This window comes from Chionomys nivalis, chromosome 20, assembly GCF_950005125.1.
Source record: "Chionomys nivalis chromosome 20, mChiNiv1.1, whole genome shotgun sequence".
Classification (NCBI taxonomy): domain Eukaryota; kingdom Metazoa; phylum Chordata; class Mammalia; order Rodentia; family Cricetidae; genus Chionomys; species Chionomys nivalis.
Genome location: NC_080105.1, coordinates 39,857,517 through 39,884,559, shown reverse-complemented (window position 1 = coordinate 39,884,559; position 27,043 = coordinate 39,857,517). Strand labels below are relative to the sequence as shown.

Here is a 27,043-nt window from a genome sequence, read left to right as displayed (position 1 = left end):
AGACATCATCATTCATATTTCTATTTGGGATGTTCACTTTTTTTTGCAAAAAGTATAAGCAAGAAGCTATTTTGGTTTTCCTTAATAGGTTTTGAAAATGAAAAGAAGACTAATTTTGCAAACAAGTGCACGATGGCATTCCTCTTCTGGGAGACTCCCACATCTGCCAGCTATTGCCCCTGGCATTCTAATAACTTCTTTAAAACAAGTCATTTTGTGTTCTGTCAGAAGCAATACATCATTCACTCTCAGGGCAATAGAGGGTAGTAGAACAATAGAAAAACAACCTATGGAAAGATTGAACATCAATAGAGAAAAAAGATTCCTTTCATTCACCTGGGACCCATTTCTAAATGTTGAAGCCAAATACATATAACTAGAATTATAAAGAGCAATAAATTTTTCTCACAGACGAGGAAAAAAAGAAACTCAGAGGGAGAAGGCTAAAGGTAAACCTAAGAACTGGTTGGTAGACAGAGTACTTGTCTCCACGAAGTAGAGTGGTGTGCTCAGATAGGAGGGTGTGCCTCAGAGCCCACAGATCCACTCACAGTCTTGCCACTGTGTAAGCTTCTCTTAGCTGGGGCTGATTTTCTATCCAATTAAGCTCTTAAGTACTACTTCCTTTAAAAGAAATTTCCATATATAAAATTATCCAGTCACTTCAGATAATTACACATTTTCTACTTTCTCTCAAAAGGAATTGAAGCACACCATCCCTGTTCTGCTCCCCATTCCCCGTCAGGGGAATCTGTCAATTCAGATGACATCCAATGTCCACGGGTGGCAGGGGGATGAATTATTAAGAAGTGTAGCAATTCCAAACTGTCAGAGGGTTATGATCAAATGTATAAAATCAAAATATTCCAAGTAGGCTTGATCCATCCCTTGAGAAAATACTGCTCGGCCCACATATTGTAGCCACACCCACACAAAGCTAAGATGCTAATTTGGTTAAAAAGTTTCCTGAGAAGTAGTTAGTGTATCTAGTGTGCAACTATGGTAGGGTATTCTTCAGGAAGGATGGGAGCACACTGTGCTGTCACCCAGTTAGGAACACAGTCTACTGTGGTCTTGTAGAAAAATAAATAAGACAAAAGGTACAGACAGCATTTGCTTCCCAACAACTTCAAGAAATTAAATAAATGCCCAGTGGTCCTCTCCAAAACAAGATAAAGAAAGAACTGGTAACTGTGACAGCGCTCTGGTAACTGTGACAGCGCTCGTAAGTGTTCTGGCCTAAAATGACAAGGGAAGTTTAAACTTCATTCATAGAAAGAAACATTTAATCTTGAGACAACAAACACAAAAGACCACTGATGTGGTTGGAAAGAAAATGGGAATGAGTGTGGGGAGGCTGAGTTCCTCCTAATTAGCAACTTAAAAAGAAGGCTGGAGTGGAAAGTAGGGAAACCAGCATACACACCGTCGATATAAACTCGTTAGCTCAGTGGCAACCCCTTTCTCTTTTTCTGTAGTAAAACTTAAAACCCTTTCCATGGAAATAATTTCAAACAAAAAATTTACGAAATCAGTAGAGAAGACTCCTGCCTGCCAGGCTCACCAGTTTGTACTGCTTTGCCCTTGAGCTTTCTATGTTCTCTACATGGATGTGTTTGTCTTTAATACTTCGGTGTCCGTGCCCTAGACACATGGGAACTGTCTCGGAGTCTTCTCAGGTTTATCTGACTTTCTCATTGGTGATGCTCATTTTGAACATCTTAAGTACTGCTTAATTTATGGGCAGATAGGCAGAAATATGCAAATATGTTAATAAATTTAGTCCCCCCAACGTGACATTTGCCAATACCAGTTTTTACTGCGATTGAAGCAATGGTTAATTTGTTATCTCTAACAGTCCCTCCAAACCGATGAACAGAAAAGAAGACTAAGATCTTAAGGAGCCCCCTTTATTCATTCATATACTCAGTTATTCCTGTTTTATCCAACTCACTATATAGTATAGCACTATCATAATTTATTTTGATTGTCAAATTGTCCTAAATTTGGCCATTAAGAAACTCTTCATAAGGACTTTTCACTTCTCACAATGCCTCTTTTTCCTTCCTTCTCTCCCTCTCTCTTTTTTTATCTTTTGAGTACTTGCCTATTGCTTATAGCAGTGGTTCTCAAACTTCCTAATGCTGTGACCCTTTAATGCAGTTGCTCATGTTATGGTAACCCCCAACCATAAAATTATTTTGTTGCTACTTCATAATTGTAATTTTGCTTCTGTTATGAATCATAATGTAAATATTTGAGTTTTTAAACAGTCTCAGGAGACCCCTGGGAAAGACAGAAAACCACTGGCATAGAACAAGTTATTCCAGTTCATGTGAAGGTTTCAGTCTCCTGTTCTCCAGAACCCTTTATATCCCATTTCTTCTCAGGGCTCTGGTCTCTTCAGCAGCTCATGGAGGCATGGCACTCAGGCCCCCGGAGATTTTGCCTCACTGCTCCGCGGTGCTTCCTCTCAAGCACCTCTTCTTCCTAGCACCCGCCTTGCTTATACATACTTGTTCAATACTACAAAAATGTAAGTCTCAGGATTACTATATTACACATATTTTTAAAAGTATTAAAAAAGATCTGCTTCAGTTAAAATCCTTTTTCTTCCCCTTGTTCTGGGGCATAAGGTCAAATATGATATTCCAACGTCACTTAAATGTGGCTATCTGAAACACAGACGGCTTGTCTGTCTGTATTCAGGGCCTCCATCCCCGACTTTAACTTTCTTGGTAAGCGTGACAGACTTCCTGAAGTTACGCTTGCACTAAGAAGAGTACTTTCTAGGAAACGCCCCCAATTTGTTACTTTACTAGATTTCTCATTTTTTCCCTTTATTTGCCCCACCCTCCCAGGCTTCTTTTCTGAAACTTCAGCTTTCTTGAATATAACCAACTTTCATGCTTTCTGGTTCATTCTTTCTGTGTTTCATTTTACAAAAAGACAGTTTAAAATAAGTACTTTAAAATGCTTCACTCTATACTAGAAATCTATTTCTGCCTAAATAATTCACCTCTATTGTTGGTAGCTACAAGAGCATTATCTCATACACTTTCTGGAAATGGATAGCTGAATGATTCTGACTCAGCATCACAGGGTTGCATCCAAGCTAAAGGATAAAGCTACAGTAAGTACCTCAAGACTGACTGAGACTGGAAATCTACTCCTCCCCTTGTAGGATGTGGCTGACAGCTCTCAGTTATCTATTACTGACTGTGGTCAGATGCTCCAGTACCAGCTTATGGACTTCTCTAGAGTCGCTCACAACACAGCAGCAGAATATCCAAGAGACCAAGAGAGAGTGTCAAGCCACACAGTAGTGACACACCATAACACTGATACATGGCGGGGCTAGAAGATGACAAAGGATGTCAAAACCAAGACATAGGGAGCTAGCTACTGCATATTATTTCTTATAGAAAGAATGTCACATAATATCTATTCATACTCATGCCTTAAAAGTATATTGAGAACAACAATCAGTAGTTCACAGAGAACAATCACTTTGCATATGTGAAACACTCTACTGGACATACGTGATACAGATCACTAGCCATTTAGGTAGATTCCAATAATTTGTAATTACAAACAATAGATAACCCATTCTTACACGTTTTTATGATTCAAAAGTAAAGTGTTATAAAATCTAGTCTGACTCACCAATAAATTAAGTCTGTTCAGGAGAGCTAGTTGGCATGCTTTTGAAAGGAAGTCTTACTGTGCCCTTTTCCTACCATTTCCTGCTATGATAGCCTATTACCCCAGACTAGCCTTGAACACATGATTTTCCTGCTTCATTCAGCAAGCCACTATATCTGCCCCCCTTAATACAACTTTTAAAATAGCTTTATGATGTATTTTTTAAGGACTTGATGTAAGTGATACACAACAGTCTATGATTATCACCTGTATCCCACTAAATCTAAGGAACAAAGAGATAGCAGTAACAGTAAGCAAAAAGTAGGTGCTAAACGGGGGTAAGGGAACAACTGAGGAGAGTGAGACAAATGTTATGGTAGAATCTGCTAAAAAGTAAATAAATAAAAGAGGCAACCACTAGGTAAAAATAAAATAAAAATAGGCCATTTTTAAAATGTCTATGAAAAGGTTTAAAGTTAAAAAGTTATTTAAAGAAATTCAGTTGCCAGGTAATACTGGAAAAAGTCATAGGCCTTACCATTTCTATAAAACAGTAGAAAGATGAATTGAATTACACTTGAGATAATACCGTACTAATGCTTTATTTCCCAACTACATTTGGGTTATACAGGCTAATATCTTTGTTCTTAGGAGAGAGTATATGCTAAGGTGTTTAGCCATGAAATACCACATGTCTGCAACTGCAGAGACAGGTGTACAGGCCTCTCTCTCTCTCTCTCTCTCTCTCTCTCTCTCTCTCTCTCTCTCTCTCTCTCTCTCTCTCTCTGTGTGTGTGTGTGTGTGTGTTCCTGTGCCTACAAAACATAACTAGTAAATCTATATAAATTATAAAACTTGATTTTCTCAACTTGATTGGATTTGGAATCACCTAGGAGATGCACATCTGGGCATGTTGGTGAGGGCATTTCCACAGAGATTTAACTGGGGAGGGAATGAATCCTCCTAGACCTAAATCCAGGCTGCATAAAAGAAAGGGGAGGAAGTGAGTTGATCTTTAGAATTCGTCTCTTTCTGATTCCTGACTCACACAGAATGTGAACTGCTTCTTCACACTCTTATGGTCTTGCCTTGTTTGTCATAAAAAACTACTACACTGTTAGAATAAATCTGTTAGATTTGATCAATAAATATTCCATCTGACCGATCATTCATTTTATAGGTATTTATTTAGAGAGTGCTGAGATCATAACAACAGGCAAAGAGAATTCCACTTCTCAAGAATCTAATACTAGGAGGGATGAGAATCAGACAATAAATAAGTAAATGATTTCATTGCATATATGAACAGATGGGTGATGGAAAGAGTAATGAGCTGTGGCATGCATACACACATTTCCTTTGATAATCAACTACTGCCTCTTCTAACCATTTAACCTCCACCTCTTTAGACATAAACCTGTTGCCTGTGGTAAGATCTCTTTAACAGAAGGTTTAAGTTAAGGTCCCAGGAACTTCACCCATTCCTAGTCTAGGACCATCAGAATGGCTGGCAAATGGGTATAAATGAGTCAGCCGTCTACAAGCAGCTGACATGCTCCTCACTGATACCTAGAGCAGGCTGAGAGGTGTTATTACACGGGTGTTACCACAACTATCCCTGGACACATTTGACACAGAAGTCGGGATTGTTTTAAGGTGGCTTGGTTTTCAGGGTAACATAACATTTTACATCATATTCTACTCAAGATTCCTCAGTCGCTGGGTACCACTACACAGCAACGCTGGGCCTGTGTACAGCAAGGCTGTGGCAAAGCAGGAAAGATGGTATCTGCAAAAGTTCCACTAGCAAACTCTCCAACAGTGAGCTACTTACTTTAATTAGAGTTTAATTATATTAGTGTGTAATTAACAATGCCTCCTCAATCCTAAGTGATCTTTCCTATAATTTCATCATTCAATAATATCAATTTGTTTAATGACAAAACTTTCATGTCATATTTTCAGTGACTTTTAAAAGTCTTTGAAAATTCTTCAAAATTAAGAAAATATTTGCTGTTGAGCTATTCCAAACTGACAGCTGAGCCAAAAAGTAAATGGAATCAAAGAACAGCATAGGAAGATGCTATGTGGTTGTGCCCCCAACACTGTTACCAACTGATAAAACATTAGGCTATTGACAATTTTTGTTTTCCATCAAAATAAGTCAATGGAATGGTTAAAAAAAATCAGAATTTTACTTTTATTTCACTTCAAACGCTAAAACATTCAATAGCCCTATTCTCTATACTACCTGACCAGTGTTCATCATGATCCAGTATTAACTCCTTGTATTTCACAGTTGCTTACATCTTGCATTCTAATTGGGAAACAGATTTAGAAAATCAAGAATATCACAAAAAACCATGCTGTTTATTCAGTTTTACATAAAGCTTAAATACTCATAGTGTCAGGAGTAACAAGTAGAAATGACTGGTTCAAAATACTTCCAGGGGACTAGAGAGATGGCTCAACCATTAGGAACACCAACTATTCTTCTAGACAACCTAGGTTTGGTTCCCAGAACCCAAGCTAGGTGCCTCACAACCGCCTGTAACACCAATTCAAGGGATCCAACATCTTCTTCTGGCCTCTTCTTGAGAACTTGCATGCCTGTGGCATATGCTTACACAAGCATGTACACATACTAATAAATAAAGATGAATCTAGATGAATACAAAGGTAAGGGTGCATAGATCTGGGAAGAATTGATTGAGGGTCAGGTCAGGAGTTAGGGTAAATATGATCATAATAGACTGAATAAAATTCTCAATGAAGACAAATATTTACCTAAAAAATAACACGAACAGTCAATTGCACTGAAAATCAAAATAATGTAGATATACAGACAATGTCAAAGAAGATTCAAAAGTATTTTTTATTTTATGTTTGAGGGTGTTTTGACTATATGTATGTTTGTGCTAGTGTCTGTTAAAGCCAGAAATGGACATCAGATACCCTGGAACTGGATTTACAGATGGTGGTGAACTATCATATAAAAGGGTGCAGAGAACTGAACCTAGATCCTCTGAAAGAGCAGGAGCTAGAGTGATTAACCACTAAGTCATCCTTCTATTTCCTAAAAAAATAATAAATAAATAAATAAAATAAAAAATAAAAAAAATTAAAAAAATGTTTTAAAAATGTGTAATTACTTTAGGATCTCTAGGGAAGGAATAAATATTATTTTTCCCATAACTATCACTGAACACACCTAGAAAACTTACATGTGACACATCAGACAAAAATAAGAGAACTTTAAAAGGTAGACAGAAGCTCAACCAACTAGGGACTTCAGTATAAAGATGACATGGCATGAAGTTCCCATCCATCCCAATGCTGATGACTAAAGAGTCTGGCTACCTGGAAATGTCAACTGCCATAGCTAAAATGACCCCTAAGTCTTTCTAAAGAAAGAACTAAGAGAAGCAGGAATAACCTATCAAGACAGACAACTCTGCCATTGACCTTGGGGAAATCTAAATACAACAATTAAAAAACTGGCACAACAGATGATAAAATACTACACAATTACTTTTATGCGAAAGAAAGTAATTTTAATATAATGATATTGGCAGGTTAAAATGAGCAGGTAGATAAATATCATGCAAATATGATGTTTTTAAAGCACAACAGGCTAGCTAACTCAGGTTCAGTTAAGTAGAATTTAGAGTGAAGAAAATGATCAGAGATGGTCTTGACACAATGAAAATAGGGCCAATTTACCAAGAAACATGGTATCTTAAATGTGCATGTACCAGACAACGAAGCTATGGCACATTTGAAGCAAACACTGACTGAACTTAAAAGGAGGCACAAATTTACAACTTCATTTACAACTTCAGTTAAAATTTTACTACCATTCTCTTAATTGATTAAACTAGAGAGAAAATCAATCAGGACATAGAACAAACACATCTAGAATACATTTATCAACCTCATGCTCTTTTATCATATCCACAGAACATACTATGGACCACAAAAGAAACAAAACAAAATACAAAGAAAAATCCCAAAAGAATTAAAAATGAAACAGTATTTTCCTAGAACTGAACTCTGTAAAAGCAACATTAAAACAGAACAGTTTTTAATATCCAAACAACATCAGTAAGTAGTCCATGGGTTACAGAGAAGCTCTTGATTAATTCTAAAAGAATATGTTACACTGAACAAACATAAAAACCAAACATTTACAGGACACACACAGTAAGAGGAAGGTTTAGATGAAACTTCTAAGAGTGAAGGAATGCTAACGGAGAGCCACACCTGGTCAATTTTTGACATTCTTATTCCAAATATCCAAAAAAAGCCTAACTGGTTCAATATAAGAAGCAAACAAGAAAAAAAAAAGTCAAAACAAGAAAACACTTAAAGCTAGTAAGTTCTTTAAAAAAAAATCAAAGAAATTTACAAAGGTAAAGAAAACACAAATTACAAACAGTAATAAGAAACAGAAAATAACATTACTGACTCTGTAAAGGGCAACAGCCTATAAGACACACGAAAACACTCAAGCACACATTAAACAAATGTGAAAGTTTACTTAGATAAAATTCAGCAATTCACTGAAAGATATAAAGTACCAGGAGTCACACAAGAAAAAACACCTAACCCAACTGTCCTATCTACATTAATCAATTAAGACAACAAAACACCAGGCCCAAATGGTTAGAGGTTTATTCTAACAAAAAGGGGGTGGGGATTTTTAAAAAGCAATATTTCACAATCTCCTTAAAAGTAAAATAAAAAAAGCCAGCAAAGTCAATGCTTTCTTTCTTCTTTCTTTCTTTCTTTCTTTCTTTCTTTCTTTCTTTCTTTCTTCTTTTTTTTTTTTTTTTGGTGAGACAGGGTTTTTCTGTTTTTAGAGCCTGTCCTGGAACTAGCTCTTATAGAATTCACAGAGATCCACCTGCCTCTGCCTCCCAAGTGCTGAGATTAAAGGTGTGTGCCACCACCGCCTGGTAGGAATGTTTTCTGCCTTCTAACCGTTCTCCGACTGTAGCAAATACAGGAACTGAAACAGCGAACTCCCTTTTGGAGCAGTGTTCTACATACTGACTGACTACATCAAGTATCCTCCTGTGCACTTGTGCAGTTTTACACAGCCTGACCACTAGGGAGGTGGAAAGAGGGTGGTCTCTGTCTGTACCATTTGCTACATCTGTACACGAATCTGTAATTGTATCAGATATCAAAATTTCAAGGACATAACTAGTAATCTTATAACAGTAAAATATTAATAAATTCTAGTATCACCTATAGCACATAAACAAACCTGAGAACTGGGGATATAGTAAATCACTTGCCTAACACATATGAGGCCCTGGATTCTAGTGTCCAATACCACAATGCCCCTCACAAAGCAAAGATTACTATAATAAAATTTAAAAGAAACATTTAAAATACCAATTTGGTTGAAGTGCTAATCTAAAATTCCACAGAACTGCTAGTTTAGTAGCAAAAATCACAGCTGCACTCAAAGTACACACTAACTCAGAGGACACACTAACAAATTATCAGGCTTCACAAATACCATAATTGGTGAACGGAGCTCTTGCCAGGCTTTACTTTATGCCTTTAGGCTGAGGGTAGAGAACATGGTGGCCAATGTTCTCTTTTGGTCTTCATAGGCACCAAACACACATGTGGTACAAAGACATACATGAAAGCAAAGCATACATACAAAATAAGGATTTTTTTTAAAGTTTCTGTTTTTAGAGCCTAAAGTTTAAGATTATATCAATTAATGATTAATGACTACCTTATCTGTCATTACTGTTTGTTCAGTTACCAATAGTCAGATCCTGGACATATGGACATATATTTTTAATCTAATCACTTAATTATACATTTTAAGTCCAGAGTTCAATCTTTCATCCTATTAGAACAAGAAAATAAAGGTCACGGAACATGATTTCAGCTCTCAACAAATCCATGAAGAAACATGATTAGCTAATGATTAGCTAATGGAACTGGGGACATGATAATGAGACATCCAAACAGATACCAATGAGCAACAAAGTTCTAGAGCCATGCTTCTTACTTCAGACCCAGAAAAGAGTTCTGGGCAACCAACTGTAGTGAAAATGCAGATCAGAATAAAATATGCAAGAGAGAAGCAAGATCATGACAGGACACAGTTGAAGAATTTGGATTTTATCCAGGAGTAATAAACTATGTTGAAGAAGGTTCTGAACAGGATATTGATTTATGCTTTAAAAAGACTTCTTCATGAACTATAGGCTCAATATCCTTTGCTTTACAGCTAGTATCCACTTACGAGTGAGTATATACCATATTCATCTTTCTGGATCTGGGTTACCTCACTCAAGATGTTTTTTTTTTTTTTTCTAGTTCCATCCATTTGCATGTAAATTTCAAGATGACTTTTTTTTTTTTTTACTGCTGAATACTACTCCAATGTGTAAATGGTAACAAGGTGAACCCTAAGAAAAACATACATATATCCACCTGGAAAGGGGAAATAGACAAGATTGCCTGAGAAAATTGGGAGCATGGGGGTGGGGGAGAAGGGAGGGTGGAAGGGGAAAAGGAGGGGAGAAAGGGAGAGGGGAGGAGAACGTGAGGGAACAGGAAAGTAGAAATGGAGGAAGGACAGAGATGAGAGCAAGGAAAGAGATATTTTGATTGAGGAAGCCATTATGGGGCTAGCAAGGAACCTACCACTTGAGAAATTCCCAGGAATCAACAAAGATGACCCCAGCTAAGACCCTAGGCAATAGAGGAGAGGATGCCCGAACTGGCCTTGTCCTGTAGTCAGACTGATGAATATCTTAAATGTCACTATAGAACCTTTATCCAGCAACTGATGGAAACAGAGGCAGAGACCCGCAGTGGAGCACTGGGCTGAACTCCCAAAGTATAGTTGAAGAGAGGGAGGAGTGAGAATATGAGCAATGAGGTCAAGACCATGATGGGGACACCCACTGAAACAGTCTACCTGAGCTATGGGAGCTCACCAACTCCAGCTGGATGGGGAAGTAACCAGCATAGGAGCAAACTAGTCCCTCTAATGTGGGTGACAGTTGTATGGCTGGGGCGGACTGTGGCGCTACTGGCCGTGGCACTAGGATTTATCCCTACTGCTTGTATTGGCTTTTTAAGAACCTATTCTCTTTGGATTGATACCTTGCTCAGCCTAGATATAGTAGGGAGTTGGACCTTCCCCAAAGCAATGTGCCTTACCCTCTCTGAGGAGTGGATGGATACGGGAAGGTGGAAGGGATGGGAGGAGGAGGGGAGGGAGGGAGAACTGGGATGGTTATGTAAAATGAAAGATAGTTTTTTTTTTTTTTTTAAAAAAAAAATAAAGCAGTGGTGGCGCATGCCTTTATTCCCAGCACTCGGGAGGCAGAGGCAGGTGGATCTCTGTGAGTTCGATGAGTCTGATTTACAGAGCAGGTTCCAGGACAGGCTCTAAAGCTACAGAGAAACCCTGTCTTGAAACTCCCCTCCCCCCCAAAAAAGCTACTCCAGCTAGTGAAAAGAACTGAGATTCAAAGACATATGAAGTGGCGAAGGCGTGATGAAGATTTGGACCCTAAGGCATATGTGGTGGAAAACAACTGGCTCAGCCATCTCAAAGCACAGTATTATCTAATTATCAAGAGGGTGGATGAAAGTGTTAAGAATGAGAAACTTTTACTTGAGTGAAAACCTAGTGATCAAAGCAAAGCAGGACAGATCATGAAAGTCCTTACCTGAAAAGCAGTGGAGTAAGATTCCACACAGATTTTGCTGATTTAGCAAGTCAGTCTCTCCAGGCACACCCTAGACTCCTGAACACTGACTGAGATGATGAGCCCTAGTTGAGCACTGGGCAGCCCTAGGGGCCTGCCCAGTAACCACAGCCGAGGATTGCTTTACAAGGACAATGAATTAAGGTTAGTTTCTTTGTAGTTTTGGTTTTGTTGTTTTGGCTTTGGAGAAAGGGTATTTACTCTGTAGCACTGAGAAATCTGGTAGCTCAACTGACCTCAAACTCGAGTGAGTCTCCTGCCTCAGTTTCCCACGTGCTGGGGTTACATGTATGAGCAAAGTTTATTTTGTTTTCAGGCACCTTTGTGCAAAATACCATTCTTCCTATTTTTGTTTACCAAAACCAACTAGGAAGCTACTAGGACCAATAACCAGGCCAATCCTGTTAAAAAAGAAACTCATACACTCCATATTCTACGTATTATTCGTTGATCCTGCAAAAGATAAACATTCCTTAGGCCATCTATCCTTCCCTAAACTCTCAATCAGTTTTCACCTCTGCCTAATTCGGTGTCCCACTGATACTCTCCATCCTTTGTATTTCATTTTACATGGGAGACAAATATTCTCCTTAGTCCTGTTAAGAAACAATGCCTTTCAACACACATTAGGCATTCCTATTAATTAAACCAGTGTAACATACCCAAACCTTCACATCCATCAACGTCAAGAACAAAAGCACCTGTTTCTATGTGCTAAGCCTGCATATGGCAAAGAAGCACAATTTTGGTGAAATTTATGATCTCAAAGTCACAAAGACGGATGAAAGCTAAAAACAGAGTAGTGCTTGCCTATAATGCGCAAAGCCCTGGACACAGGTAAAGGTCGTTCAAGACTAAAGCTGGGTGGTGGTGGCACATGCCTTTAATCCCAGCATGGGGGGTAAGGTGGGGAGACAGAGACAGGTGGATCTCCATGAGTTTGAGGCCAGACTGATCTACAAAGTGAGTTCCAGGACAGGCTCCAAAGCTACAGAGAAAGCCTGCCTCAAAAAAACAAAAACAAAAACACACAAAATAAACTCAAGGCTAAACACCAAGTTTAGTGACAACTGGGGATATATAAGACTTTCTCTTAAAAAAGAGTAGAAAAGAGAAAAGAAATAAAGGCTAAAAATAATCTATCCAAATGTTAAATATTGAGGAAATTCACTCAAAGAACTAATATATATCCATGGGGGGAAAAAATCACAGAATTAAAAGCTGATGTTAAAGACTACTTATAGTCTTCCTGAAATTATCCATGCCACTAAATCAAATATTGTATATTATGAATATCAACCATTGGCAAAATACAAACATGTATATGTCTATATTTTATTTACTACTAACATGTGTTGCTGTATACCAACAGAAGAAGAAAGGCTATATACAAAATACATGAATGTCATCTCTAAGGAAGAATTGTGATCTTTCTTTTTTGTGTTTTTATTTCCCTGTAATTCCAAACATTTTTATACACAGAAAAAGTCCAAAATACATTACTTTTAAAAATCAATAATCATGGGGCTGGAGAGATGGCTCAGCGGTTAAGAGCATTGCCTGCTCTTCCAAAGGTCCTGAGTTCAATTCCCAGCAACCGCATGGTGGCTCACAACCATCTGTAATGAAACCTGGTGCCCTTTTCTGGCCTGCAGGCATACATGCAGACAGAATACTGAGAATACTGTATACATAATAAACAAATCTTTAAAAATCAATAATCATAACACACTAAATATCTTGTTCAATAAAATTTATATAAGGTTTGACATTTAATATTCTTGTTCTAAAAAAAACAACAAAATAAACAAACCCATATTGGTTTCAAGTCCTCCAGGTGATCACCTATGAACACGGGTAACTAACAAAAGCCAAAACCCTCAAGACTTCTATAAAACTACCACTCTCTCAAATGGTTCCTCAAATAGTCGAACCAGTCTCTCCAATTAGCCATCTCTTTCAAATGCCTAACAGCACTATCCAAAATAAAGGTTATCTGGTAGACGCCAACTGCCATACTGATAGTATATATTTGCTTTGCATAGCAGTCTTTATGCATAAAACAAAATCAAACACAGATTTTTTAATGTTCTATATAAAGAGATTTGTTCTGTTAATTTGCTTTAAGGTATACCTGCATATTGTTTGGTTAATGCACTGAGCTCATAACATAAACGATAAGACTATCAGGAAGATACTTAGCACCCAAATAACCAGAGAGAAATCAAGAAGGAAAATCACCCTCAAAAGTTATGTAATGAAGTACAACTCATCTGGAATAAAGATGAGCCTCACTCAGAGTAAGGCTGGCTCCTCCGAGATCTTCCTTTCAAGAGTCTGCCCCCTCCTGGGGGAAGGTGTGTTAGGGACTGAACTTGGGGTTTTACATGTGCTAGACAAGACAGGACTGTGCCCTGAGTCTAGCTCCCTTTGGAAAATCAATGCTTAGTCTTTTTAAATTTAGCCTTGGAAATAATATTTCCATCATAATTTCACCAGAAAGAATTCCTTAGTAACAAGCCTGTATTGGCAGAAAAACATTCTGAAACAGCTCAGTGGAGTATTCCTTTGATGTATACTATATAGCATAAATGTATAAGCAGAACAGTTTATAGTCCCAAGAAAACTATTGTCCTAGACTTTTAGTTTTAAGCCATAGTTTAAAGTTGTCTCAGAAAATGTTTTTAAAGGGAACAGTATCAGAGTGGTCGAGCAACAGTAGTAGTTCTGTAACTGAGAAAACTGTAGACTCTCCCCATCTAAGTAAAGTGCAGTGCTAGACAGCTTCCAAATCAAGTTTAGATGTGCTGTCTGTCCTCTGGGGCGCTCCAGTCTCTGCAAGCGAGGATGCCTAAGCTCCACACTAAAATGATGTTCTCTAACCTGCATTTCAAATTAGGAGATGGCTTCTTCTTATGGATAAGGACTTATACCTAAACTTTGTCTCTGACAAAGAGCAGAAGTAGACCTAAAGGTGATGTGCATCAAATGTACCTAGCAAACGGCCAGCAGGCAGAGAGCTGGAGAAGAGGAAAGGTCAGGGGGAGGACACTCACAAAGAGTCTTGCTCGGCACTTGTCACATACTGTAGCAGCTACACTGAGTGGAACTCTTTCCGAGCTGTATTTCTCCTCTGGTCAGAGACCACTAAAGCTGCTCTATTATTAAGCATGGCTTTTTAATAAGAGGCTGAAGGTTTCAGGAACTGGGCAGGCCTGAGACAATCAGACAGGCCCGATTCCATCATTTCAAAGCATGTATTTGTATTTAACTTTGTCTACACTGATTTAAACAGCTTTATTCCTCTAGTGTATGTTATCCTAGAGAAGAAACTCACTTAATCTTTAATTAATTGAGAAAAATCAGATTACTCTGCTTTAGCAGTGATTATACTAATTTTACCACAGTGGGAAGTTGTCTTTCCATGCAGAGTAATTTAAGCAAAATTCCACATATTTTTTAAAGCTTTCTGCACATACATGTCTTCCGTTCATCTCACAATCTCTATTAAAAGTGCACAGCATGGACTGTTAAACTTTAAGCAAGACCACAGATCTCTTCAAACACAGCAAATTAAAAGGTAGTTAAGAGTCACTTACATCCACACAACCTAAAACAATACTGCTAGCACTGCAGTGACAAAGAGGCTCCAGATTACAAAGGTCAGTTAAGTAAAAGAGGGCAAAGGCAGCAAGGCTCAAATGCTGAGAATCAAAACAAAAATAGATCCAATGCAGCACTCAGAGGATGAAGATCAATGAGAGCAGCAGCTCAGGATCTACCTGGTAAACATAATCTTGCAGACCGTGACGAGGGGTGCATTGTACCCCAACATCACCTCTGTGCTGGTACTTGGCACTTGCTTTAATAATACTAATAAGCTCAAATCTGCATTAATGGAAGTAAGAAGATAGTCTATTGCCCCAGTTCAAAAAACTTGGCTGTTGCGGTAAAAGTGAAAAGATGCCTAAGAGGAGAGCAGGGAGCACTTCAGTATAGATAGGAAGGCAGCAGGTTGTCTTTCTGATGCAAACTACTTCTATAGCAACACAAATGCCCTTGTCTGCTCAACAGTGAAGGGCTTCAACACCAGCCGAGAAGAGGAGGTAGAGGAAAACTGTGATGTAAGCCATGAAACTGACAAAATACGAGGAACGTTATGATTTAATGCTGTGACTCTAAGTACTTGAAGCAGTAAGATCGCTACACAAACATACAGCAGCACAATTAATAAGCTAGATATTCAATCAATGAGGCATTTAGTATTTCCTTAGCTTTATTTTATTCTGTGCAATGAAAATCTCAGAAAATCAAAGAGCCTGCTAGCTCTGTTTTCTTACCTGTGAGAACAGCTTTTGCTGAAGGATCTGCCAGGTCCAGAGCTGATTTCCCATCAGTGTTCCGAATGTTTGGATCAGCTCCGTGCTGCAGCAGCACTGTGCAGGGAAAGCAGAAACAGTATCTTACCTCGGGGATACAGAGATTATTTACTGCTAAGTGTCGCCTCGGCATGGTGTAGGCATAAACATACATTGCACAATTTTTTCTCTTTCAAGAAAAGAAAAAGAAAAGAAAAAGCGAAAAAGCACTGCAGCAAAGAATCCTCTCTAGAGTAGAGCGAAGTTGGCAACTTATGGTACAGTATTATCACATGACTTGACATCATAAACATGAAACTAGAAGCTTGCCCTGGACAGTACCGCTCTGCCTCCCGAGGCAGCAGTTTGGGAGCTATGTGCTTGCTCGCTGACTCGCTGTGAGATGTGCGAGCTGAAGCTGCCCTATCTTTACTACCACTGTGACTGCTTGTTGCTGCCGCTTCACTGCTGAATTTCCTAATGCTTCCTCTCCTCAGAAGAGTTGTAATACTGTGCAGGCTTTTAGTGGTTCACTGCTTTCCTAGGAAACTCACCATAAACACACTGGCTTGCTTCCAGAAGTTTAACTGACACAGTAATGCATGCAACTCCAGCTCTTGCAGCCATACAAAAAACCCTCCAACTATCTCCTATAAATGACCCTCCATTAAAATTTTTAGAAATAAAAATTCAATCACTGTAATGCATGTAATAAAGCTATTTCATGAAAACCAAATGCAGAGAATCCTTCAGATTCAGAAGCTCTTATAAAAGAATGCCAGCTAAATAAAACATGGACATGGCATTTTGGTAAGCTAAAACATTCCTAAGCCACCTCTGTTGTGTAAGAGTAGTGGAGGCTGGAGACTGCTGCCTTGGTATCACCTAGCTGATATTTAAACATGTAAACAAAGCATCTCTAGTCAAATACCTGAAATCCAAAGAGGTGAGGAAAGTATCTTTCCGAGCACGTACCTATCACACAAGGAGAAAATTCCGTCTGACCTCGAGATAGACGGGCACGTAAATATAGAGTAAATCATTGCCAGGTTATGTATACACGGTATATGTGAAACACAAATGACTCTCATGGTTAGACTTGGATTCCAGCCTCAAAACATCTCATTTTTTATACATGCAAATATTCCAAAGTCCCAGGGGGTGGGGTGGGGTGGGGTGGATCTGAACTCTGAAACACTTTGGTCTCAGACATTTCAGATAAGCAATACTTACATAAGATCTTTAGGGCCTGAAACGGTGGGTCAGTTCTGATACTTAGCACCACGTAAAAAGTAAAAAGGTGAGCACAGCAGCATTCATCTGTATCACAGAGCTGGGAATCTGGGGACAGAAGGATCCCTGGAACTAGCTGGGCACAGTCTAGCCAATAAGTGAGAGACCATCTCAAAACACAGTGGAGAGGCCTCCACACACACACAGGTACTTTCATTATACAAACACACTCCTAACAGGCAACTACATACAGAAAGAAGTAATTGCAAGTTTCAAAGCACACACCATTCTGAGTACCCTGCTTCATCCACCCAACAGGGGACCAGTCCTCTGCTCAGTGTAATCACATTGCATGTACTACCTCTCCACAAGTCACTTAGTAGTCATCTAAGCTCATCATCCTAGCACAGCATCACAGGAAACTTATTTTCCTTAGTAATAGCCTCAAAGGTAACAGTAATGACGCTGGTGAGTCAAAGATCTCAAAGGCAGGTTAACATGTTTTCTTTAAGTGAGAAGACAAAGTTCTCAACTTAAATGAAGAGAAAAATGTATATTAAGATCTATGGTAAGTCCTTAGTCATCAGAGAAATGCAAAACAAAACAACTCTGAGATTCCAATTTTCACCTGTAAGAACGGCCAAGATCAAAAACACTGATGACAATTTATGCTGGAGAGGTTGTGGGGAAAAGGGAACAATTCTGCATTGCTGGTGGGAATTCAAAGGGTACAACCCCTTTAAATGCCAGTGTGGCAATTTCTAAGAAAATTAGGAAACAACCTTCCTCAAGACTCAGTAATACCACTTTTGGGTATATATCCAATTGTACCACAAGGACATGTGCTCAACTATGTTCATAGCAGCATTGTTTGTCATAGCCAGAACCTGGAAACAACCTAAATGGCCCTCAACCAAAGAATGGATAAGGAAAATGTGATACATTTACACAATGGAGTACTACACAGCAGAAAAAAATAACAGCACCTTGAATTTTGCAGGAAAATGGATGGAGCTAGAAAACATTATTTTGAGTGAGGTAACCCAGACACAGAAAGACAATTATCACATGTACTCACTCAAAGGTGGTTTTTAAACATAAAGCAAAGAAAACCAGCCTACAAATCACAATCCCAGAGAACTTAGATAACAATGAGGACACTAAGAGAGACTTACATAGATCTAATCTACATGGGAAGTAGAAAGTAGAAAAAGACAAGATCTCCTGAGTATATTGGCAGCATGGGGGCCTTGGGAGAGGCAGAGAGGGGAGCAGAGAAAAATGTAGAGCTCAATAAAAATAAAAAAAAAAGAATTAAAAAAATCTATGGTAAGGACAGATCTAATACTGAGACTGTTGAGGAAGGAGAAAGAAATCCATGCTAGTTACGCTGTTGCACCTTGGTAAGGAAACTCTGGAGCATACTTAGAACAACTTTCACTATAATATAATAATTCTATCTTATTTTTAGTCACCACTGAAAATCTGTGATGTGTACGACATGGATTAATATGTACGACATAGACTTCAATATAGATTACTTACACATAGTTTATATGGAAAGTAGAGACTGCCCAAGGTTTCAGGCATCCACTATGATTCTTACCAAGGGCCCTGTGTCATTGGTGGGGAGGGCACTTCTGTGAATCATTTAATTCTTGAAGGCAGCAATAAACACCATCATTGTTCAGATGCTTCTAAGTTGGCTCAAGAATCAGGAATAAAATAGTAACACAGTATCAAGTTGTTGTTACTTCATCATCCTGAAGGCTATTATTGGTGGTCAACTTGAATACATCTGGAATTAACTAAAAATCCAAGCAGTTGGGCACACCAGATCATTTGGGGTCAGAACACCTACCCTAAATCTGGGCCAACCTTTCTGTGGCAGTCTACATAAAGGGTACAGAAAAAGCTTTTACTCTTTGTCTGCCTGTTCATATATACTCCTGCTGAGACATTCCTTCACTGGTATTACAGCCTGCTTCTTTGGGATTATGTATAATGAAGACCAGTTGAGATATCCATCCGTGTGGACTGAACAATTCTTGGGACTTTCTGTTGAGAGACAGCCATTGTTGGAATAGCTGAACCACAAGTCTGTAAGCCACTCTAGTAAGTCCTCCATATATATGTAAATTCCTCTAGAGAAGTCTGACTAATCAAAATGAAGAGCCTTTGCAGAAAATTTTTTTAAAGTTCCAGATTGGTCTATAAGGCATCTCAATCATAAAACAGACTCAAGAATCAAAGAAAGGTGGTAAATACTGCTGAGTTGTTGAGTGCTATGTGCAAAGAAAGAATAGAGAAGCAAAAGAAACAGCTATCAGAAAAAAAAAATGGCTTTTGTGTGTATTTGGAAACACCAGATTCTGCTTTAAATGGAGGTGAAGACATTTTTATTTAGCAGAATATGACAATTACATAATAGGAACTTTGATTCAGCAATTTTTAATAAGTGGTAGAGACAAAGTATTGAAAGCCTGACTGTGCCTCGAAAAAGGAACTAAATATTCAATCCTTCTCACAGTAAGTATCTTAACTATTATAACTTTCCTATTTTGCAAGAGAAGTTGGCAATTTAGTCTCAGTTTTATTCTGGGTTAGGTGGATTAAAAAGTAGCAACTCTTCTGCTTGAAATGAATGGCTTTTAAACTTTCTGTGGTCCCTCTGAGCTCTTTCTTGGACCCAAACACAGGCACATCCTCAGCAGAACAATGTTACAACAGAAAAGACCAGTTGAATTTCTTGAATCAACTGCTGCTAACAAATTCATATTAGAAAATATTTAACCATCTCAAGTTTACTAGACATAAGTCACAAAATTAACTCCATAAAGTTTAAGTGTAAAGATATGTGCAATTAAAAGACCAGGGGGTCTAGATTTGTCTTTCACACTATGAGAGGAGGAAATGAAAAGATAAAATGTATGCCTAGAAGCTGAGCTTGAAGCCTGACAGCACCCACTAGCTATTAGCTACTTCGAATATTTAAAGCACATTTTAAAACGCAGATCTTTCAGCATGCAAGTTCCTCCAAAAGCTACAGATCAGTCCTACCGGTAACACATGGTAAGCTGCTCCACTACTGGGTACCTACCTCAGAGATTCCATCCAACCACACATCACAGACACCTGCACATTAGTGTACACTGCAGCACTTCCCACAGCAGCCGAGTCAGAGATAGCCTGAATGGCCTTCAACAAGGGAAATGTGCTTTCCATATACAATGGGGCAGGTTTCGACTATGAAAGTCATTGCTGGTGTGTTACACAGTACTCTTGGCAGGGACTTTTGTAGGACTACATTCTAATACAGCAAGAATGTTATAAACAAAAGCGAAGGACAATGGCAGCTCTCAGGAATGCCAGATGGTACTTTAGAGGTTGTATTTAAGAGGCAAATCTGATGCCTCAAAATGTACTTGCCAAGTGTGAAACTATCAAAGGTAATTTAACTATTAGCACAAAATGTAATTGGGGTCCATGTTGTATGGTCAATACAAACTCAAGTCTCTCAGAGTATTTGTATTATGCAAACATAATACAAAAGTAAAATATGAATAATATAGAATATAAATTAATGAGTACTGGGATCACCCATAATTTCCTCTGTTTCAGTTATTTATTGAGAAATGCCCTCACTATATAGCCCAGGCCTTAAACTCATGATCCTCCTGCCTTGGCCTTACAAGTTCTTAATAACTTATACTATCTTTAACCAACTGAGATATGATCCAATCTTAAGCCACTACATTTTGACTCTTCCCACTTTTTCTACTGATGGACATCAACCTTATCATCTCCTTTCCAAGAGGGAAGGCTAGAAAAACTATATCAGCTGACACAATAGATGGTTATAATTCAGGTAGGACTAAACTCTCAAAAACATTCCACACAAGCTATGACAAAGACATATGATTTCCCTACCCAGTTTCTTTTTATTTAGGAGAATCTATTGATTCAGAAAACACGACTTTAGGCATGTTGTCTTGTTTCAACACTATTGAACCCAGGTCCTCTGAGCCATCTTTCCAACCCCAAGGACCAATTTCTTTAAGTTATTTTCTTAATACATTGCAAAGCATCTTTATCCATTGAGCCACTTCATCTGCCTTTGTTTTGATTTTCTAAGCAACAAAATTTTTCATACTTTAGCAAAGTATATACTAAAGAACCAAATGTAAACAAATACTCTTCAATGTTAGAACTCTCATTAACATACATGGGATTTAAGCAATGAGAATGCTAAGAACGTTGATCATTTGGTGGAGTGTGTATACCCACCATGCACTATACCCTGGGTTTGATTCCCCGCATTATACAAAACCAAGCATGGTGACTGCATGATTGTAATCCCAGCACCCTGGAGGAAGAAGCAGGAAGATCAGAAGTTCAAGGTCATCCTTGGCTACAGAGTGAGCTCAAGGCCATCCTGAGCTATATAAGATACTGTCTCAAAACACATATAAAATAGAAAAGGGACAGAAATGAAGTGGTCTTTCTTTTTAACTGAAATACATAGTACATCCTTGCTTATTTACAATAATAGTTTCTTCAACAGAAGTACATATGTGATAGTGTAATATATATAAATATAATTAATACCATTAAAATAATGTATAAAACCCTAATTTTTCCATTCAAGATATGCATTACTTACTATGGCATAAAAGTAATCAAGCTAATAAGAAGATTGAGTCTCACTATTGTATTAGTTTTTTTTAACCATCAAGAATTGATTTACCACTAACAGTAAACATAATTGAAGTAACTGCTGCTAACGTATATAATAATGTGGCTGGTCGCCGGGCGGTGGTGGCGCACGCCTTTAATCCCAGCACTTGGGAGGCAGAGGCAGGTGGATCTCTGTGAGTTCGAGACCAGCCTGGTCTACAGAGCTAGTTCCAGGACAGGCTCCAAAACCACAGAGAAACCCTGTCTCGAAAAACCAAAAAAAAAAAAAAAAATAATAATAATAATAATAATAATAATGTGGCTGGTTGAATTTAAATTAGACTTAAGGGTAAGCATTTTCAGTTTTGAGAAATGGCCAACTCACTTAGGTGGTAAACAATGAAAATAAAGAGATGTAACAAAAACTAAACGCTTCATGTGATCCAGCAGTTACTGAGACAACTTACTCAAGTGGCAATAACTTGAGGAAAAGGGAGTCTAGAAGAGGACGCATGGAATACACTGTTGTATTGTTGTTCTAAAGCTGGTTACTGATTCAGACAGATAAAAACCATCTTTCCTAGGTCTCATGGGGGCAAAACAGGAGCAAGGAAAGCACAGAACCCACCCCAAATTAGTGACTATAAATAACATTCTCCCCACACTATGAGGGGCTTGTATCTCTGGATGAGGACAGGTGGGTGTATATGAGGTGGGGTATATGAGGACCCCTGAAACTTACAAGGATCGTTGTAGCTGCTACATGTCAGAATATGCCAGAAGAAAAGAGAGCTGAGAAGAATGCTCCTGCCTCCAGAGAGCACAAATATAGACACCACTAACACACCTGCTGCAGCTAGGAAAAGAGAGGCCTCCTTAGGCCACCTTAGCTAGGAGTAAAGAGCATTCCCTTGGTCAGGGTTGGGGGTTTTCAAGGTCAAAATTACTTTCTTAATTAAAATGTTATTTCCTTATTTCACTGTGTTAACATTTGCACTGTGAGTTATCAAAGTACACCAGAGATCATGAATCCTCCTCAACTATGTTCATGGAATCAAAGGGACAAGCATTCTTTAACAAAGTTTTTAACGAAGAAGCAAAATTTAGTAATTTTGATGAATCTTCATCCATAACTGATGTGGGAATGATTTTTTTGGTTCTGGGCAGTCGGCAACAAACAAGGGGCTTCTGCCAACAATTGGCATGCCAACATGTGCTGGCTAAATCACATTAAACCTGAGAGAGCTTGGAAAGAAATTCTGTTCTGGGCAATTCTATATTCTGTCAATTATGTTTTAAATAAACGCTGATTGGCCAGTAGCCAAGTAGGGAGTATAGGTGGGACAACAGACATGAAGTAGAGGCAGGGCAATGAGAATAGGAGAATTCTGGGAAGAAAGAAGTTCTTCCTGCAGTCCTGTCTAGACACCGAAGAAGGAAGATGTGACCTGCCCTGCCGAAAAAGGTACTGAGCAATGTGGCTAACATAGATAAGAATAATGGGTTAATATAAGTTATAAGAGTTAATAAGAAGCCTGAGCTAATGGGCCAATCAGTTTATAACTTATGGAGACCTCTGTGTGATTTTCTTTGGGATTTACCAGCTGTGGGAACTGGGTAGGATAGAAACCCCAACAAGCAGGTCCTCATGTTACAGAATTCTAGACACACACACACACACAAAAGTTTAGCTGCATTTCTTTTTCTTGGATGGGCTCTGTTAAATGACACATGCCACAGTTCCTTTAAGAGGTCTTCCTGATTCAGCAGTTAGAAAAAAAAAAGAAAAAAGAAAAAAAGAAAAAAAGAAAAAAAGAAAAAAAATCATATGGTTTCAAAATAGCTGCTTCCTGGTCCTTGCTGCCAAGCACAAACTCCGGCTCTTTCAGGAGGCCGAGCACTTGAATGGGGTTTGTGGGCAGCATGCTGCAAGTTACTTGGTGGCAGCATGGGCCAACTGGTTACCAGAGTTGAGGTGGTGAGTATGACTCCCACCTGGCAGTCTCAGAGGCAGTGAATGGAACTCTGCCATGTTGGACTGGGCAAAGCCAAAAGGCAAAACAGCCTTGGTCCTAGCATTTAAAGCATTTTAAGAAGCGCTCCTGGTCAGAAAAGGGTTATAGATATACAATATGGGCAAATTCAGATGAAAAAGACCTCTAAATGGGTCACAGTGTTGGATAAATATACACAGGCTTGGGAAAGAAGAAAAACAGTATAGTTATAAATGGAACTAAATAGTTTTAAAAAATAAAAGACAGTCACAAAAAATGAAGAAAAATAAGCCACATAAAGTATAAATAAAGTCACAGAGAGTCTGGATTATATATACTATTGTATTTTCTTTACATTTTTTTGTTTGTGAAGGAGCTAAGTACAGGGAGACAAATTTCATTGTACAGGCTGCTAAGCTAAACCAACATATATATTTTAAAGGTGTCTTGACTTCAAAATTTGGATCTAAGGATTTGTTGCTTTGGAAAAGAGGTTCTTCTTTTGTTTCCACAGAAGATAATAACCTGTAGATTCCTTCCATACTAATGTGGTTTGGTGGACCAAGAACCCTTGAATAGTCACCATGAACATCCCAAAAATACTTTGCCCAACAAAAAGCAGGAAGCAGTTTGGAAAGAACTACACCCAAATTCCCTAAAAGATTGTTTTTAAACGTTTATTTACATTTAAAGGGGGATATGCTATAGAGATCAATACTTTGCATTGGTATAGATTTTGGTCTACTGATACAAATTTTAGGTCAATTTAGTTATATGGATATTTCTGCTCTTGATTAAGGTATTGTGCTTATGCAGCTTATTTAAAAATGTAATTTATAATTAATAAATATAGGTTAATAGAGAGTCATCTATAATAGTCAAGTTTGTAGTCATGTTAGTTAGGTTTCCTAGATGTACAGAGATATATTTCAGTTAGATAATCTTTGACACTTTTAAAAACTTACAGTATATGGCATTTAAAATGTTTTAAAAACCTAGAACTTTTCATGACAGTGAGTCACATCTGCTCCTGGCAAAACCAATCTACTTCAAGTGGATGATGGACATTGAAGAGGCTCCTCATAGAGTTTGTTAGCCATTTGGGCCAGAAATTGCTCTTGCCTGAACTTTTTGGCTGGACTTGCAGGACCCACAAAGAAATGACTGCTGAACTTGCCTAAAGGTGAGACAGTCCTTCAGGGTTCCTGCTTTATGAAAGGATCTGCCAGATATTCTGCAGGGCACAGAAGAAAGTGACTGTCAAGGTGCCAATATAGGTGGAACTGTCTTTGAAATTTCCTGCTTCATGGAAAAGTCTGCTGTATATTTTGGGCTTGTAGGCTAAAGACGGATACTCCAATGATACAGAAGAACTTTGGGTGACTGTCTGGGCAGTGAGATGTCTCTGTCAATTCAAGAGTTTTGGAAGTTGCTTACAATGCACTTCCTGTTAACTTAGGTAATATTATATCCTTCTGGGGTCTTTGATACAGTTGAAGAACAGATAGTAATAATTATAGTTTTCCTTAGTTATGATAAAAGATAAAGTAGATATAAACATTGTAACTGTAATTCTTGCTTGACACCTGTTTTGTTATATGAAATTTTACTTTAAAATGTTCCTTTTTTTATTTGATCAGAAATGGGGAAATTGTGTGAGAAGTCCTTTCGTTTATGTGTTGCTTTTATTGGTTAATGAATAAAGCTATTTTGGCCAGTGGCTTAGCAGAATAGGGCAAGGTGGGAGTTCCAAGCAGATAGAGGATAGAGAGAGTAGGAGGAGTCAATGAGAAGCCATGTAGCTGTTGCTAGAGATAGACGCCTCCGCTGGAGTCTGCTGGAACTTTGTCAGTAGGCTGCAACCTTGTAGTGATGCACAGATTAATAGAAATGGGGTAATTTAATATATTAGAGTTAGCCAGAAATACACATAAGCTATTGGTCAAACAGTATTGAAATTAATACAGATTTCTGTGCAATTATTTCGATTCTGGGCAGCCAGGAACAAACAAGCGGCTTCTGCTAACACATAAGTACATATTTTTCAATATTTTCTGAAAAAATAGATAGTAGATATAAAGTACTTCTGCAAATCAATGCATAATGGTTGTTTCAAGAAAGAAGCATGTTTTGTTTGTTCTTTTGTTTAAAAAAATCACAAATTTAGGGTGAGACTAGAAGCCTGAACTTTTGTCAAAGCACCATTTTCACTAAAAGGGTAGCACACAGAAAACTATGTGTTCAGACTTGTGTATTAGGGAGGCACACATTTCAATTGCTAGGAACAAAATACAAGCCATTAAGAAAAAAAACTAGAAATTTTGTGACATTTACTCCTTTGAATGTCAACATCCACATTCATATTTATCCTGCTGACAATAGTATAAAAATAGCAAATATATTTTATTTAATACAAAGGTGTAACAGTCTCCAAAAGTACACTGTAATGGTGCACAATAAAAAAACTCCTTGATATAGCTTCAGAGTTTACACTGCAATTGACCATTAACAACTATCACTGGTGTTTTTGAGAAGGATCAGAAACTAAGTATTTGTTGCTCTCGCAGAGGACTGTGGTACAGTTCCCAGAACAATCATCTGGTAACTACCATCCTAGGGTATCAGGCACACTCTTCTGAACTCCATGAGCACCAGGCGTACACATTTGTGTGTCTCATATACATAAAATAAACATTTAAAAAGTTCTAATGAGAGAGGAGAGAGAAAGGAGGGATGAGGAGAGAGAGAGAGACTACCACTGTCAGGCTGGAAAAAAAGATACCAAAAATTTCATAGAGTGGTGAAAACGTTCATTATGAACATAGTGGTAGTTCCAAAGGGGAAAAATGTTTGTCAATGAAAAAAAAGTAAATGAAACAAAATGAATATTGTAAGTACTAAGACTGAATATGTTGCTTTTATATATATCCAATAAGCTAAAACCTTCTGGGGGGTTAACTAGATTAGAAACAGTTGATGATAAAATTTTTGAAATGAAAAATAGATCAATGGGTATTTTCACCAACAGAACAGGGGAAAGAAATTAACACAGCAGACATGGATGGAATCATATTGTCAACTTTCTTATAAGTAAAACCAAGTCAAAACACAAGACCATACTAAGAGCTAATGTCTGATCAATAATAAAGCAATCGACAGGTTCAAGAAGTTTCCAAATGACAAATTCATTAACCGTATAGAAAACCAGAAATTTTGTCACACAGAACTCAGGAACAATGGCTACAAGTAGCTGGCACCTCACCAGAAGCCATGTAAAGTTGACAAAGTAACAGAATATAAACAGCCCATAAGTCATTTTTGCCAGCCTACCTTAATACAGATTAATTCTTCTTTGCCACTGTTGCAATTTCTAAATAAA

The 27,043-nt window shown here is 38.1% G+C and overlaps 1 protein-coding gene across 1 annotated transcript in view; it reads right to left on the bottom strand.

The window, feature by feature from the left end:
* Positions 1 to 27,043, bottom strand: part of Tnks (tankyrase) — a 146,455-nt gene that overhangs the window by 83,125 nt on the left and 36,287 nt on the right. Inside the window, exon 3 of the mRNA XM_057752365.1 lies at positions 15,743 to 15,838. Coding sequence (XP_057608348.1) covers positions 15,743 to 15,838 — 96 coding nt within the window. The remainder of the gene's footprint in view (positions 1 to 15,742; positions 15,839 to 27,043) is intronic.